At 34.8% G+C, this 17,619-nt stretch overlaps 1 protein-coding gene across 1 annotated transcript in view; it reads left to right on the top strand.

The window, feature by feature from the left end:
• The window catches only part of LOC142356762 (polyamine-transporting ATPase 13A2-like), a 35,524-nt gene extending 18,316 nt beyond the window's left edge, over window positions 1-17,208 (top strand). The window contains exons 8-14 of the mRNA XM_075408560.1: window positions 248-476; window positions 2,186-2,422; window positions 6,825-7,030; window positions 12,356-12,784; window positions 13,423-13,646; window positions 15,774-15,943; window positions 16,960-17,208. Coding sequence (XP_075264675.1) covers window positions 248-476; window positions 2,186-2,422; window positions 6,825-7,030; window positions 12,356-12,784; window positions 13,423-13,646; window positions 15,774-15,943; window positions 16,960-17,060 — 1,596 coding nt within the window. The 3' untranslated portion in view covers window positions 17,061-17,208. The remainder of the gene's footprint in view (window positions 1-247; window positions 477-2,185; window positions 2,423-6,824; window positions 7,031-12,355; window positions 12,785-13,422; window positions 13,647-15,773; window positions 15,944-16,959) is intronic.
• The last annotated feature ends 411 nt before the right edge of the window (window positions 17,209-17,619 follow it).

The raw sequence follows: 17,619 nt of genomic DNA, 5'->3' as shown, positions 1-17,619 counted from the left end.
TGCTCCTGTTTTCACTATGTGCAGATACATTTCAGTAAAAACCATTCGAATAAAAATTTTATGAGGTTGTTGTTAGATCCGAACAAAAATCCGAACAGCTCATAATTGTTAGCAATAGTTAACAGATGAAATAATATAAATAAATACTTAAATTGTGTATACTTTTTTTTCGTTATAAAAACAAAACATCATGCTCGAACGTCGCCCTGGGTAAAATCATTATGATTATATTACTCTGAAATTTTAGGCAATGAACGACGGCGAGAGTGGTCTTGACATTGTCCCTGCAGAGCGCCACAAATCCACAATCAATGCCGCAAAGTTCGAACAGTTGAAGGTGTATCCTTTTGTGTCGGAGTTGCAACGAATGAGTGTAGTTGTCAAAGTTATCAAATCGGATGGAAATGGAGAAAAGCTGTGGGTTCTGTCTAAAGGGTCACCCGAGGTCATTTCATCACTGTGCGATTTAAATTCAGGTAAATATTCAGTTTTAATTGCTCTCGAACGAAGTTTCAAGCTATTATTGAAAATGTGGGTGTCTTTTTTATGCATCACTTTTGCTTGACGCTGCTGGAGTGATTTTTACGCCCTTTACTTTTTGCGTTTTGTGTGATCTAAATTTCTCTCTCATTCATAATTGTAAGCAGCAGAAAAATTGTCGTTTTCACTTTAAATCTTAATTGTGGTATAAAATAACCTATAATGACGTCATTTGAGGAAACTTAGTGAAATCTCTTAATCCCTAATACTCTTCCCCAGCCTCGACTGCAATAATGTAGAGCTCCCGATGGTCGTTTGAGAGTAACTCTTCCGACGTTAGTCGGTTATGCTTGTTTGAAGTTCTCGCAATTGGCAATGTTTCCCCAGAGTTGAACTAATTCTTCAGTTGCTCTCGAAAGAACTTTATATTATTTACTTTATTTCTGTTGGCTTTTTAAATGTGATTTTCTCCTGACCAATTTCTCATCTAAATTCCCCCCCCCCCCCCCCTGCTTTTTGTCCTGCTTTTTTCTGGGTTCAGTATTGTTCTTTCTTTGATTTATTTCTAACCTGTTCCCACTAAATACAGTCGTTAATACAAGGTTATGTGGATTTTGTGTCCATCGGGAAGTAGTACCTTTATTATTGCGGTGATTGTCTGTTGATATTGAACTATTTTTCCCAGTATAGCTTTATCGAAAATCAGCGATGAATCGCAAATTCCTTCGAGATCCCTGAGTTGCGCTTGCCAGCTTGATATGAAAGGAAATAGGAGAAAGGTAAGGAAGAAAGTATTAGCAACGACTACCTTATTTTTTTCCAACTCTAGTTTTAAATGGGCCTGGGTAATACAGGCTTAAATTTGAGACACTGTTTTGCTTAGAAAAGAGCTACTCAAAGATTGTCACGTTGCTGGTCTTAGTGCAAGTGAAACTGTTTAATGCGTAGTGATAGAAGGTAATTTACGTTTTTTGGTTCCTGTATATGTCGTATAAATAACGTTCTTATTCTCAGCTCGTAATTCTACAATTTATCAAGCAATGGTTTGACAAACCAATTTCTAGCATGACAGTTGAATTTTCAACGTGGAGTTTGTTTTGTCCAAAAAAATAATCTTTTAAGGTTATTCTGAAACCGAAAAGTCATCATCAGTATTTGTAATTTCTCCCAAGCCAATTATTTGTTACCAGGCTTTTATTTTAAAGTCTTTTCTTTGCAATTTTTTTGGTTGATTGTTTCTCGAGATTCTCATGTACTTGAGTTTGGTGATGTGTAAATTGTTCTCTCATTCGCAACTTTTAGTAGCTGAACTCACTTCGCCAGTTCACTTTTAAAAGTCAATGCGCTTTATTCGAAAAATTTACACTCCGATAGCTTATAACCTTCTTTTTAGGAGCAATTTTGTTGCGAGTTGTTTACGTTTCTATTTCTAATTTAGATAAATTGACGCTTTAATCCGACTCAATATGTTTTAACTAATACGCCCTGATGTAATTAGCTGGTCAACATTCGAATTTGACCTAACTTTTAGTTTTAGTCGGACAGTTGATTATTAAAATTTTGTCGTAGATAAAAAAAAGAAAATAGGAAAGCGTTGACTAAAAATTTGTTGGGCACAATTTTTTTTCACTGATGATTGGACTAGAGTAACCAAAATGCTAAATTTTCTCAGAAAATAACTTTTTGATAACTTTTTGGTTTTCAGTTCCATCTGATCTTACGGTTGTGAACCAAGACTATTGCAATAGAGGCTACAGACTAATTGCTCTGGCTTACCGAGAACTATCTGAAGGAAGCGACTACAATTCAATGTCGAGGTCTCAACTTGAGAGCGGGCTGGCCTTCTTGGGCATTCTGGTGCTTGAGAACAGAGTGAAACCAGACAGCGGTGACGTCATCAAAATGCTTAATACAGTTAACATGCGACAAGTTATGATTACAGGTATAAGAATTGTGTTTTCATTAGCCGCGAAGCGATAGCGGCTATTATTGGGGACAGCGTGGTTTTTTTGCAATCCAAAAATTGGATTGTATTGGTGCTCTGTCTTTTTTTATATTTATTAGCCGCGTTGGCAATTCCAGGCGGCTATTATTGCGCTCCTAATTTTTTTTACAATTCAAAAAATTCGAATTGTATTGGGGTGCTGTCTTTTTTAAAGACCTGTTCACACATTTTCATGACTTTTGAAGTCAAATTGGAGTTGTGATTTTGGTCACGCCGAAACAGGAAAGGGAGCGAAAAAGCGAGTGGTTTTGCGGCGTGAATTTTTTTCGCTCTAATTTTATAGTAGAGTGAGTAAACGCTGTTTGAACAAAAAATCGCCTTCTTGCTGGTGGTTTTTTGTTCACATGCGGCAATTTCATTTTGATTTTTACTGTTTTTTCGATTTTTTCGATCGGATTTTTTTCTAAATGGTTTTCTCAATCTATTCGTAGTTCTTTCTACGCCTAGTGTTTTTGTTTGAGCCAAATTTTCATTACTCGCTTGTGGTTTTTAGCGCACAAGCGGCATTTCGACATTGATTTTCTGTTTTTTTTCTACTTTTTTGTTCTGGTATTTTTAGAAATAATTTTCCCCGTTCACTCATAGTTTGTTCTAGGTCTAGTTTTTCGTTTAGTCAACAAAAGTCCTTTGAATCGTACGTCAGGTCCTGTCCTGCTATGTTTTTTACACTTCAAAGAATTTGGATTGTTTTGGGGCGCTGTGTGTGTTTTTTTAAGATGTGTTCACACATTTTTCAGTGACTTTGATCTTTCAAAACGGGATATACAGGTAATGCCCAGCGTGCATTGGGTTTTATTAGAGACCCAAAGTAGTCATTAGTAGTCCATCAAGTGCTTATAGTGGTGCAGCTGCTGGAATGGCCTTAACTTGAGGTTAAATGGTCAATTTTAGGAGTGTTTGGGCTAAAAATGGTGCATTTTTTCATGTTTTTGTAATTATTTTCGAGTTTTTTTATTAGTCTTAAGTTGAAGTTTATAAAAGTTGAGGAAGGCCTTTTGGGAGACAAAATTACTCGTTATGACCATTTTATGAGCTATATGTTTTGATACAACATACACAAACACGCAAAATGATATCAATTTTTGTAATTCTTTTTAAGTTTTTTTTGAAAATTTTTGTCATTTGAGTTTTTCCTGCTTCAGTGGGCAGGGAATCTCCTTTAAGGTGATAATAGGTTACAGCATAGTTTGAAGTAACAACGGATTGGTTTTCAACATTTTAATGTCTCGAATTTATAGCATATTTTTGATAAATCCGCAATTTTTTTAAGGTTTCCTAAAGTTTTTTGTCAATTTTTGATAATTGTCCATTCTCAAGTGTCAAAAAACCTACTCCGCGGTCTGATAAAAAAGCTACTGCATGGTTGTTAATTTCAATGGGTTTGTTTTTCAACAATGTAACTTTTCGGATTTAAAAATTTTTTGATAAAATTTGCAATTTTTTTTCAAGTTTTTTTCAAATTATTTGTCTTTTATTCAGTTTTTATGCCTCAGTAGCCAGATAACCTCATCCAGGGTTTATATTGTGTTATTAAAAAGCTGTTAGGGGTCAATTGAATGTTTTTCAACATTTTAATAGAACGAGTTTCTATTTTTTGAAATTTGAAATTTCTGAAAATTATTGACTAGCGATCTTTGAGCCAATAAATTTTTAAGGCTTGGAATTGGGTTACTGCATAGCCTCTAGTGACACAGAAATGATTCTAAGGATTTTAATATCACTGTTTTCGGCAACAATTCATTAAAATTTAAGTTTTTCCTCTTTAAGTTTTTCAGTTATTTTAGAGTTATTCGATATTCAAGGGCCAATGATTTTTTTTCAGGTCTTGCAGATATAATAGTGGACCGATTTCAGCAACAAAAATTGAATTTGAACAATTTTTGTGAACAATGTGTTTTTAAAGGAATCAAATGTTTCCTGAGGGGTAAATACTTCAAGAATTTTAACAATGAGTATGTTTTTGTTTAGTTTGTTTGATTGTTTTAGTTTCTCAATTTTTTGAGATGATTTTGTTTGTGTTTTGACTGGCATCGTTCAATTGATCTGCTGGTCAGGTAGAGTACTTCTAAGTTTTTCATTCAGGTCTTTGAATTGTATTTCAGGACTTGTCTTGCTAGGTTTTCAAATCCGTCTAACAGATTTTTGTTTCGTCTTACCCTTACATATTGGAATTGACTTTTTCAATGGCTTCAGTGACTTCTACTGCCCCCCAGTTAAAATTTGTGTTCTTGAAGTCTTTTTGCTTTTAGGTCAATTGCGTAACTTACCTCACTCAAAAAAATGTCTTCTGAACTCACTTATGGAACTTTAAATTTTGTCAACATTTACTAATTAAAGGTCAATAGTGTCCATCTAAGTTGTGCCAAACTTATGTACCTCAATTACTGAATAACAGAGTCTTGAGTTATAGTATCGAATACTAATTTTGAAAAAGCTCCATTAGGGCTTTTTTATTGTACAGCAAATGTGTCTCATAAAAATGACAGTCCAAATCTAACGCAAGAAATCTAGTGGTCTATCAAAACGCTGGTGTCGATCTGTCAATCTTAATTTTTAGTTGTTTTCACACATTTTTCATGATTTTGGTCTTTCAGAACTTGATAAACATGTAAAACCCAGTGGGCTGTAAGTTTCATTGGAAGCCCTAAGGTAGCTTTAGTAGTTTTTTATGTGCTTAGAATCTGCTAAGAAGGCCTAAATTCAAGGTTGAAAGTCATTTTCAGGAGTTCTTGAGTTCATACTGGTGCATTTTTAACGTTTTTTTGTTATATTTCGAGTTTCCTGTTTGATTAGTTTTCAGTTGACGTTTGTCAAAGTTGATAAAGGAAACATATTCACAATAAAGGATACTAATATTTGCACTTTTAAGTTTTTTGATTGTTTTTTGTCATTTTTTGAGTTTTTCCAAATTCAGGGCCCTAAGACCTCCTCGAGGGTTTGAAAATAACTTGTTTCATAATTGCTAATGGCAGTGGAATTAATTTCAAAATTTTGATGTTCGAATTTTTGCAACTTTTTGAAAAAAGCTCTATTTTGAAATTTTTTTGAAAAGTTTTTGCCCTTTTTTGATTTTTTTCAGCCTCAGGGGCCAGAAAACCTTCTCTAGGGTTTGATAAAAAGTGGCAAAAAGAATTCAGTGGCGATGAAATTGTTTTCATTATTTTGATATTACGAGTTTTTGCAATGTTTTCACAAAAATTAGAAGACTTTTCAATGTTTCTTTTATTTCTTGAATTTTTTTTTGAAAATGTTTGTCTTTTGTTCTTTTTTTATCTCAGTGGTCCGGTAACCTCCCCTATGGTTTTTAGTACTATGTTGCTGCATAGTTGCTATGTGCAATGGAATGGTATTTAACTTTTTAATATCACGAACTTTTGGAATTTTTTGATAAAAAATGGAAGATTTTACAATATTTCTGAAATTTCTTGTCACTCTCCTAGAATATCGATCTTTGTGAGCCAATGCAACTCCTTATGGGTTAAAATTGGGCTAAAGAGAGCGTCTGGAGACAATGAAATAGTGCTAAATAAATTAACACCAAAAAATTTATAGCAACTTTTTGTTAAAATTTGCAATTGTTTTCAACTTTTGATTAGTTACGGGGCTAATGAAACTTTTTTCAGGTCTTGTAGATAAGTTGCCGGACAGATTTCCGAGAAAACAAGTGGGCTCGAACTTTTAAATTTTGCGAAATTAAGAAATCTTCTTTAAATTTTTAATTCGTCGTCGCCAATGATGATTCTTTCGACCTGACTTCTTGGAATTGACTTTTTCAATTTCAGTGATTTCTACTGCTTTGCAGTTAAAATTTATGTGCGTGACGCCATTTGTTCTAATTTTAGGTCAATTGAGTGACTTACCTCACTCAAAAGAATGTCTTCTGAACTTAATTAATGAACTGAATAAAAAGTAAAATTTTATGAATATTTTCTAGTGAAAGGTCAATAGCGTGCATCTAAGTAGTGCCAAACGAATAAGCCCTAATTTTTGAATATTAGATTCTTGCGTTTTTGGTTTCGAATATTAATTTTGAAAAAACTCCATTAGGGCTTTTTCCTTATAGAGCGTATGTTTCTCATAAAAATTGCAGTCCGAATTTAACCAAAAAGTCAAGTGGTTTATTAAAGGACTGATGGTCAATATGTCTATCTTATTTCTTTAGTTGTTTCAATTCCATGGAATGCCACAAAAGTCTATCGTGGCTATTTTTTGGCAATCTGCCGGCTAGTTTTACTTTTTTTTTATTATAATACAACAGTTGATCTGGTGAACAAAATAGACAGATGCTCAACTGCTCTCTGTGTTCTGCCAAAAATTAAATGGTTTTCTTCAATTTCAGGTGACAACTTGAGCACCGCAGTTTCAGTGGCTAATTATTGCAACTTAATTGGCAGTGGTGATCGTATAATCCAAGTGACCTCAGAAAACTCTGACGTCACTGTCCAGGGATCACCGTCAATACCTGCCATTCGCTTTTCAGAACTGACCCCGCCAAGGACAAATGTAGAAGTGGCCAAAAACGCCGAAAAGAAAGCAGCTGCGAAAGTTAGTTCACCTTCATTTACGAAGAAATTGATCGCTACTGCAGTTGTCGAAAAAGTTTAAATGAGAGTTATCAGGTCACTGGAACTTTGAATAGCACCGAAGAGGTATACCCAAATCGTCACGGGCAAATATGCTCTATATGTGTATCTCTTGTTCGCTTTTCCTATGTTAATACATCGAAAAAGCAACAATATTGCAAAGAGTAGTTACTTTATCAGAATCGGCCTAAATTGTTGGGAAATAAGCAACCCATGTTTGCAAAAAATGTCCAAATTTTAACCGCGGAATTGAGATATATACTGTGTAGCCTGTTTTTCGCGCGCTATCTATCACAAATATGCTCGATTTAAGTATCCTTTATTCGTACTAAGCTCAGCGTAACTCGATTCCTTGCTGAATGTATCTGATTTTTGCAGAGAATGTATCTATAATCCGCAATTCTGCCTAATTCTAAAAGTAATTTAAAGCTTTATTAATTGATAGCACTTATAAAAGATTGAAAGTGGTTTAAAGCTTAAGAATATACCTTATAGGTCTCAAATTTCTCACAATGTTTTTATTTTGATTTGAATTGTAGATCTGGAAATGGGATTGACATCACCACACGCTCCCAAACATTTTTTGTTCTGAGGTAGTTTTGAGAAAAAAATCAATAATACTGGCTAAGATTTGCTATTATTTTCATAAGATAAAGGATAATAATATAGCGTAGCGGGCTCAATGTTCTCATTTGTTTTCAGTTGGAGTCCGGGAAATGGGAATGACATCACCACACACACTCCCAAAAGTGTTTTTTTGTTCTGAGGGATTTTTGAGAAAAAATCAATTATACTGGATAAGATTTGTTGTTATTTTAATACGATTGATTGATTACTGTAGTTTTAAAACTGAGTGGTTTGCAAGTTGTTCTGTTCATTTGCATAGGTAAAAAAAGAAAGAGAACAATAAAGTCAAAAATCCTAATTTGAGGTTTCTATTATTGTTTGAGAAAAATACCTGCATTTTGCGTCTATGTGCAGGTGTCTATCTTTTTTCCAGAAAAATCCATCCATTCTGCGTTTTTTCAGAGGAGTTTCTTAATTGTTTTGAAAAAAGCCTCCGTTGTGCTTCTATTTTTTGCGTCTATTTCCAGATGTCTATTGAAAGGTGTCCATTAATCTTTTCTGAAAATCCCTCCCTTCTTCCTAGCTGACTTTTGACACGTTTACACTCTTTTGAATACCTTAAAGATGAAAACACGGCTAAGCTGATGAGAATATTTTATAATCAATTTATAGGAAATAGATTCAAAGATTTAAAACAAGAGTTTAGATTTCTAACTGCTTATATAGTTTATGTGCGTTTTTGTAGTGTTCTGAGTTTTCCGCCTTTTTATATCACTGAATGTTTTCTTTGGGATGTTCACAGGTGATGTCATTTTTCTGCCCTCATTTTCTTTGGCTGCTTCCCCACATACAAAACGAATTGCCTTTTTTAGTTTAAAGCTTTATTATTTGAGAGCACTTAAAAGCCATTGAAAGTGTTTTAATGCATTATAATATAACTTATAGGCCTCATATTTGCCACAATAATTTTATTTTATTTGAAATGAAGATAATGAAATGGAATTGATATGACCACGATCCGGTTCTCGAGCCTTTCTTTGTTCTGAGGTAGTTTTGAGAAAAGAATCAATAATACTGGCAAAGATTTGCTATTAATTTGATACGATAATGGTTATTGTTATACCGTTTTGGCTCAAATCTACCACAATGATTTTTTATTTTGATTTGGAGGTCAAGAAAAGTGATTTACACCACCAAAGTGTCCCAAAATTTTTCTCGTCTCAGGGAATTTTCAGAAAAGATCAATTTTACGGGATAAGATTTAATATTATTTTCTTACAATTGAAATTTTTTTAAAACTGGGTGATTTGGAGGCTGTTTTGATCATTTGCATATGTAAAAGAAGGAAAGAGAGCAATAAATTGATGTCTAAAACCCTATTTTGAGGTAATTATTAATTTTTTTTTGAAAAATGCCTCCATTTTGCTTTTTTTAAAAGAGTTTCATATTTTTTTTTTCGAAAAAATGACTCCATTGTGCTTCTCTTTTTTGCGTCAAATTACAGGTGTCTATCGACAGGCGTCTATTAATCTTTTGTGAAAATCCTTCCATTTTTCTTAGGTGACTTTTGACACGTTGACACTTCTGAATACCTTAAAAATCAAGGCACGGCTAAGGTCATGAGAATTTTTCATAAACAATTTATAGACAAAAGACTCAAAGATTTAAAACAAGGGTTTTGATTTCCTTTTGAGTTAAAATGTTTTTTTTTAGCCTTTCGCTTTTTTATGGTGCTGAATGTTTCTTTTGGGATGTTCACATGTGATGTCATTTGTTTGCTTGGACATGACATTTGGATCTGTGGCGATTGCGCCCGGGGTGTATGTTGCTGATTCCCGACATACAAAACGAATATTTTTTTTGTATTACTTTATCCGCATTTTGATCAATTTAATAAACCTATCTAAGCCCTATATAGTATGATACCTTAAACCAATTTCTGGAACTTAATTAAGAAAACTTTATACCGCTTTTGCTTGCTCAAAGCGAAAGAGCGCTTTGGAATAGATGCAAATGCGACTTACAGATTTATTCAACTGAAAAAAAGATTCTTAAACTGAGCGAAATTGTACAACAAGGCGTGTCCTAATTTCCAAATTGACGGTAATTCAATTTCGCAAAAAGTACTGAGCCATTTTTGCAAAAAATGGCTACTAAGATTGTCTCCTAACTTTTTTTCTCTTTGAGTATCTAATTTTTGCTTGATTATGAATAAGTCAGTAATTTTGGGGTATACCTGTGCGTCGTAATGTGATCGGATAGAATGCTTTCTTTTGCCTCGCCTGAGTATTTGGTTTTGAACAAACTAATACTGGTGTTCACTGATAATGGTTTTATTGTAGTGGTTTTCATTGCTATCAAAATGTTGCAAGATTCTAGTTTTTTAAAAATTTCACGTCGTTTCGATCAATTTGCAGGCAAGTGCAAGAAGAAATAAATATCAGTGCAGCATCTGCTTAACTAAAATAATTAGTTACCATTTATACTGAGAATTTGACTAACGATCCTCAAAAAAAAACCGTCATCCGACAGTACAAGTTGTACTTACCTCAACTGCAATTAGTTTGATTATCTGGTGCTAGTAATTGCGCACAAAATATTCCAACATAGAACGTTTTTGGATGAATTTCGCTATTTTTTTGTCAAAAACTCGCAACTAACCCGATTCACTAAGCAAAATACTAAATAATTCCAAATCACAAAATTCCCGAATTACAACAACAACACTAAAAACGTTTTACTTGGTTATTTTGAAGCAATCGAAGCAGGGCGGTATTAGCAGATGTTAACCGTCCTAAAATTGGAAACCTGCGTCCCGGATAAGTTTGCAAACACCAAAGTTGAGATTTGCTGTAACTAAGTTTTCGAAAAGTTAACAAATTTTGCAAGAGTTTACAAGATTTACCAAAGCTGTTTTGTCCTCAAACCCTAGTTCTTGCAATGAGGTCTTAGGCTCAACAAAATTCATGAGCTGGAAAGAACTTTATTTTATAAAAACAACTTAAAACAATAAGAGAGAATAAATTCATCACATCGGCAACTTAATCTATCGAGCTATTGGAAAAAAACCATTTTCTTGAGAGAAGTCGGATTGCTCTTCTTTCTATTTTTTTTTTCGTGATTTTTTTTCAATTTTTGGGTGCAATGCTTGGGGACAGGCCCATGGCTGCTGTGTTCTCGTCCTCTGCTTATTAGGTTCAGCAGAAAAAAAACAACTGCAGCGAGCAGAATGCTTAATCATCAACGTGCAGTGTATCCCACAAGCCCAGCCAGAAACAACAATGGCAGAGGGATCGAGAAACATCGCGACCTATGGCGAGTGCCATAAACCTAATGAGAAAAGGCAAAATACACAATTATTGGTATTTTTCGCGAATCTTTTCAGCATATTGTATTCAGTACAAAGAAGAGGTTGATAAAAATCGCTTGGAATGTACGACAACATAGCAGAATCAACTAGTGTGATATAAATTGGCGTAGTAATTGTTTTACGAGAAAGTGAAAAAGATACTTCACAGAATGTTGTGAGAAACAAAAGCTTTGAATACACTAAAAAAGCTTAAAAAAAGCACAAATTTACTTTAATAAATGCAATTGCAAAAGGTTTTTTCAGATTTATTTGGTTTTAGAACAATTATCAGCTTTAATTTTTGTGAGGTTGCAAATGAACGTTTTTTCGCAACTTTGGAACAACAATTGAACAAAAATTGATAAAAAACCTTTATCAACAGGTGAAAGATAGTAAGGGCGTTCCACAGATCTCAAAATCCGTTTCAAAATTTTACCAGTTTATTTTCTGGAGTATTGTTGCTCAAACTATATTTTTTCGTCTACTCAGCAACGATTGTCCAGCATATAAAAATGATTTTTTTCTTCATTGAGAATAAAATTTGACAGGTCAAAAAAAGTTACGTTTGATATAAGAAAGAAAAAAAATTTTCTAACTGATTCTTTTGTTTTGTAATCTAGTCCAATTTATAATAGTTTGCCTTCTAATATCATAATATCAGACTCAAGACAACATCGAGAATGTCCTTGAGAAAAAAAATTGAAAGGCAGTTTTTAGAATGAATTTTTGAAGGAGCTGGAAGTAGTTGATATGCAAGACCTTATTAGAAGGATTTGTTTTAAGCCATCATTTACATTATAGCTCTTCAGGCTTTACATAAAAATTTTTGCCAAAAATTTTTAGTTCGCTTTTATTTAAGTAAGTTCCAGTTCTTTAAATATCTAGTTTAATGTTTCTTAAAGTTTTACATAACGATGTATTTTAACTGTACATTTCCTTTTTACCCTTTTCTTTTTTTTATGTACCATAGAGGAAAGTAAAAAAATTTTGTTCAAGCGTCGCCTATCGTACATGCATTTTTGCTGTTTTAAGTTTTTTAAATATAAAAGGGGAACCCCATTCATAATCGAATCGTTATCTTGCAAGATCTCGCAGGAATGTTTCCATAGTCTCGCAAAATTACGCATCATCTTGCAAAATCGTGCAAGATTCGTGTAAGATCTTGCACGACAACCGTCTTCCAGTACCGCCAGAAATATGCTTTAGCTGCTGCATGGAACTCTATGGCTTATGTGACAAATAAATAATGGAATTGCTTCAACTAAAGGAGTACTCTTAATATTAATTTTAATTTTATTTTCTATCAACTTTTAATTTTTGCTGAAAGAACATAAACAATGTCTTAAAGTAAGTTTTTTTTATTGATTTCAGCGGAAAAAGTCGACATCAATAGCGATGGGATATCATTTCGTAATGGATGGAAAAGCCTACGAATCTCTACTTAATCACTACCCAGATCTACTTAACCAGCTTGTGCTAAACGGTACTGTTTTTGCCCGAATGCGCCCAATGCAGAAAAGTTCACTCGTCCAGTTACTGACAAAACTCGGCTACACGACGTGCATGTGTGGCGATGGGTCCAACGACTGTGGTGCTCTTAGGAATGCAGACGTTGGGATCTCGCTGTCGGAAGCGGAGGCATCAATCGCGGCGCCCTTCACGAGCGCATCGCCCAGTTTGAATTGCGTTCCGAGTGTAATAAGGGAGGGTCGGTGCTCCCTGGCGACTTCGTTTTCTCTGGTCAAGTTTATGGTGCTCTACAGTATTATTCAGTTTACATCAGTAGTCATTCTGTACTCGGTAAGAATTTTTGGATTTATATAGTTGATAAAAATAATTTGTAATAATAAAATGAAAATAATTGATAAAAAGTTTTCATTTAGACACAAAATATTTTGACACATTTAGACAATATTTACGAGAAAGTGTACTTCAACATTTTTTCATATCCTATATCAAAGTTGGCGTCTAAACAAAATTTTGCAAAAATCAAATTTCATCAAAGATGAAAAAAAGTCAGTTGAAAATTTTAAAAACACTGAGTTAATATGAAGAACGAATTTAACTGTTTTTCTGGTTAGCGGGTTCTATGCGGGGACATCTACTGCAAAAATTGGCCCATAAAGTTGGCAATTGAATCTCCTACTATACATTAAACACTGTGGTAATAATCATGATGACTACTGCCGCTAGGCTAGGTCTTCAAACTTCAGTTTCGTTGACATTTTCTGTCATAACTTTGGAGGTGATTATAGTGGGCATAAAACTCTTACCCAAGCCACCCCCCTCCCCCCCCCACATACACACACACCACCACCACCAGCTCGTCGTAATAAACGCGCTATGCAATAACATGTAAACAGGGGGCCCTTCATTATTCCAGGATACAACTCACACTGGTTCTATTTTACAACCTCCTAACACTGGTTCTTTTGTAGATCAACTCCAACCTGGGCGACTTTGAGTTCCTGTACATTGACCTGGTGCTGGTCACCTCTCTGGCACTCGTGCTGTCCCGAAGTGGCCCTAGTGACGTCATGGTCACCCGACGCCCTCCCCAGTCACTGATCAATGTGCCTAATCTGACCACTGTGTTCACACATGTATTCATTTCAATTGTGATACAATTCGCTGCTTTTGAACTCATTCGATCCTTTAGTTGGTTAGCGAAATATCTTATTTCTTTTCTCATTATGATTATTAAAATGGTTTCATGTCAAATAGCTGAGTTGACAAAATATAGACTTTTACTTCTTATCTTATTTGCTGAAAAATTTCCAGCTTCTAAGTATGTGCTCATTAAGCCGACACTTAATAAAGTCTAATATTTCGAAGCAAAATTTAAATGCATTTGGACAATCCTTGCGGGCCGCGGCTATGCCTCAACGGCCTGTCGGACTTGATATGAAACTATCACAACCTGCCGAGGGATTAGCTTGCACATAGAATACATTTCATTTCTTTTGCGGCTTGGTGAGATTTCGAAACATATTGCAAGTAATTGGCACATCGTATCGTAATATATGGAACTTATGGTGTTTTTTTTAAAAAAAATTAGAGTGGATAATGAGATACTATATTGCTACAGTCATTACTATCTAATATAGCGGATAGTTACAGTTATCATTATTAATTGCTCTTGAACGAAGTTTATAGCAATTATTGTAAACGTGTTTGTCTTTTTTATGCAAAATTTTTGCTTGACAATTTTGATTTTTCGACTGACTTTTACGCCCTTGAGTTTTTGCGTTTCGCGTGATTTAAAATTCTCTCTCAATTACAATTTCAAGCAGCTGGATTCAATTGGCGGCAATCTAATACTAAAAATCAAATGAAAAGTGCACCGAAACTGGTGCCATTTTTACTTTGTCTTAATAGTTTTATATGTTAACCTCTAATGTGGTTATTCGAAGCCCACTATTGAACTTCGTAGTCCCATTTAGGCTCCCCCGACTGAAGCAGACTGCAATTGATTAGAGCTCCCACTAGCCGTAAGAGAGCAATTTTTCGGACACATAATCGGTTATGTTCTAATATAGCGAATAATTGTAGTTATCACTGTAGTAACAAATAAGCTTAGTGTTAATTCTCACTGCTCGAGCAATAAAAATAAATATTTTACCACCGAGTTCAGTTGTTATTTGCGGCTATTGCTCTGCTGCTGGGCTTAGATTACCAGCCGGTGGACCCTATCCTTGCACAGATAGAAAAAATGATTCTACTACAACTTTATTAACCTCTTATAGTATTGTTTGCCACTTCTTGGCAGTTGCCATAGACTTTCTAGGTGGGTGTCTGGAATATTAGCCAACGTGAAGATTAGCGAAAAAGTCAAATGAAGGAAATTTAGAAGAATTAATTGCATGAGATAATTGCGGTAAGCAAACATAAGTGGGTCGAGCAATGATCTAACTCGCTTACACATGAAATTAACGCATTTGGTCATGCCGCGTGGTCCATGCTCATGCCTCAGCGGCCTGTGGGACTTGACATGAATCTATCACAACCGAACAAAATGTCACGACCGAACTTGTTTTTCTCACAGTAACATTTGCGCGTTCTCAAATCTGATTGGTTAATATCTCCTTTTCGGCTAATATTCCATTCGGCTAATTTTACTTTCGGCTATTTTTCGCGGCACTGCCTGGTTGATCCACTCTGTTGGCATATAGTAAGGCAATAACCCAGTAGGATTGCATCAGATAGCACTAAAAGTGTGAAAGAGTTTTTGTATTGTTTGGCACTGCAAAATCTTGCTACATTTACTGAGAAAATTGACAACTTTGTCAGCTTTTGAATGTTAGTTCTTTTCTGACTGACATAAACATCTCTGTTTTTTTGTGTCGTTTTGTTGCATCCAGCCAAATGCCCACTCGTGGTCACCATATGAATTCCTAGTGGTTAACACTGAAATTGTTTTTTTTCGCGCAAAGATGCCGATTTTAGGATTTTAACCAAAGTTTAAACTTGTGCATGTTAATCAATATGAATCAAATCACATACAATACTTAAATTTTAAGGATATCACATTTGGCTGTTCTATCTCACAATAATTAATAATGGTTTTTTTTGCTATTCTGCCCTCCCCCCCCCCCCCCCCCCACACACACACACACACAGTGTTTTTGTGGCCCCAGTTACAAATATCGTGTTCGTATGCAGCACGTTGCTTTGTAGAAAATCAGCACGTGCGCGATGGGAGCGTAGAAGTTTGTTTTTTTTTAGGGGGGGGGGGGTTGATGAGAATGGGTTCGGCTTTTTTACACTGATAATTGTTTTCTTTTTAAAGGTATCGCAAAATGACGAGAGAAGAGGCCTCTACTTCTGACAATGACTATGGTCAGGTCGTGGAGTGTTACGAGAACACAGCTGTCTTCTTAGTGTCCATGTTCCAGTACCTTATAGTGGCCATTGCCATGTCCAAGGGATACCCACACAGGGCACCTATCACATCTAACTGTTAGTCTTGAACAAATATCTGTTGTCGAAACCCAGTTTTCAGTTCAAAAAAATTAATCGTAAAAAAAACTACAGTTAAACCGATCATACCGAATATTTCGTACAATCTTTTTGTCGTCTTTGTTCGGTCTTCTAGTTAAATCGAACGAATAAGTCAGCAATCCTTGCTGAGAAGTATTGCGCTAAGAGTACGGGTCAATTTTAGTAGTCTTTCGTATCACTCCCCCCCCCCCCCCCAGATTAGCGGTCAAATAATGTACCAGCCCACTAAATTACCCTAAATTTACCATTTTGGCGGACATTAAAATAAACAGTGGGACTTAAAAGTTGTACTAAGATAAGTGTTTATACCGAAGATGTTTATACCGAAGAGTGTCAGGACATTTTGCCCTAATCCATTTTACCCAATGCCATTTTACCAAGTGCCAATTTGGTTTCGTAACATTGTCATGTAACTATTGGCGATCTACAAAGACATGGCATAAGCGTTTATTCAATCAAGGCAAAAAATGTCTAGAATTGAATCGCTAGAATAGCAGCGCACAGGTACTTAAACAACCATTTTACGCGTTCTGTCAACAAGTGTTGGAATGGCCTACCACTATCTTTAAAAATTTATGAAAATAAAAATGTCTCAAAGTTTTATTCACAGGGAAGACATTTTTTCATGAATGGTTTTTAAGTTTTTTGTTCACTGGGTTTCCACAAAAAATGGGCTCCGACTTTTATATCAAACACTCTAACGTCAATTTCTTCATTATTATGAATTAATTCAGTTAAGAGAAAACGCGAGCTGTATATTTTTGTTAATATAAACGTACAGTAGGAACTCTAGTGATTTTTTACTGAAGATTAACTGTCATGTATCATTACAAACAAACAAGAATCGGGGGAGGAAACAACAAGGAGGTTGAAAACGCAAAATTTAGGGAAAACTGAAATTTCGGCTTATTGCCTATTTCTGCTTATTTCTGCAATTTTGCTATATTGATGGATGTTGTTTATTCTGATTTCAGTTCTCTTCATGGCCCTGTTTGCATCTCTCCTCATCGCCAACATCATCATTCTGACTGAGAAACTCGGATTCCTCAACGATATTTTCAGGGTACGTTCATAAAAGGATTCCTACTGGTAAAAATCAACAATGGTTTGAGGTTCAACAGTTGATGATGAGATTATTTGATAAACAGACTGGACGAGATGAGGATATTTTCAGGTCACGCGAAAGCAGTAAATTGAGTCCCACATGAAACGTGTTCAACTTGACCATAAGTTGTTAAATTTAAAATGCAAATAAATGATATAATTGATGGAGGCATGATCAATTTAAACAGATTTCAAGTGACACTAAACATTTTGCTTTTCACGAAACACTGGCAAACTTCTAACTGAATTTTCTTTGTCTTTACTCTTGTCAATTTTCAAGAACTATAGCAATTAAAATTATATCGATTCTCAATCGATTCAAATAATTTAGGGAAATGGAAATTGGAAAAATGGAGAAAACGTTCTTCAGGACAGGCAGTTTACTTGTATTTTTCTTTTTTAAAATTTTTTTATCAACGAGTGCAACGTACTTTCCTTAAAATATTAATAATCAACTTTTTTCTTCAAAATTAAAATTGAGATTTTGGAACTCTTCAACAAAAAATTAAATAACTGGAAAAGTGATATCA

The sequence above is a fragment of the Convolutriloba macropyga genome, unplaced genomic scaffold (assembly GCF_964194025.1).
Source record: "Convolutriloba macropyga unplaced genomic scaffold, txConMacr16.3 SCAFFOLD_1929, whole genome shotgun sequence".
NCBI classification, from domain to species: Eukaryota; Metazoa; Xenacoelomorpha; order Acoela; family Convolutidae; genus Convolutriloba; species Convolutriloba macropyga.
The sequence above is the reverse complement of the archived record's forward strand: the minus strand, read 5'-3'. Positions and strand labels throughout refer to the sequence as shown.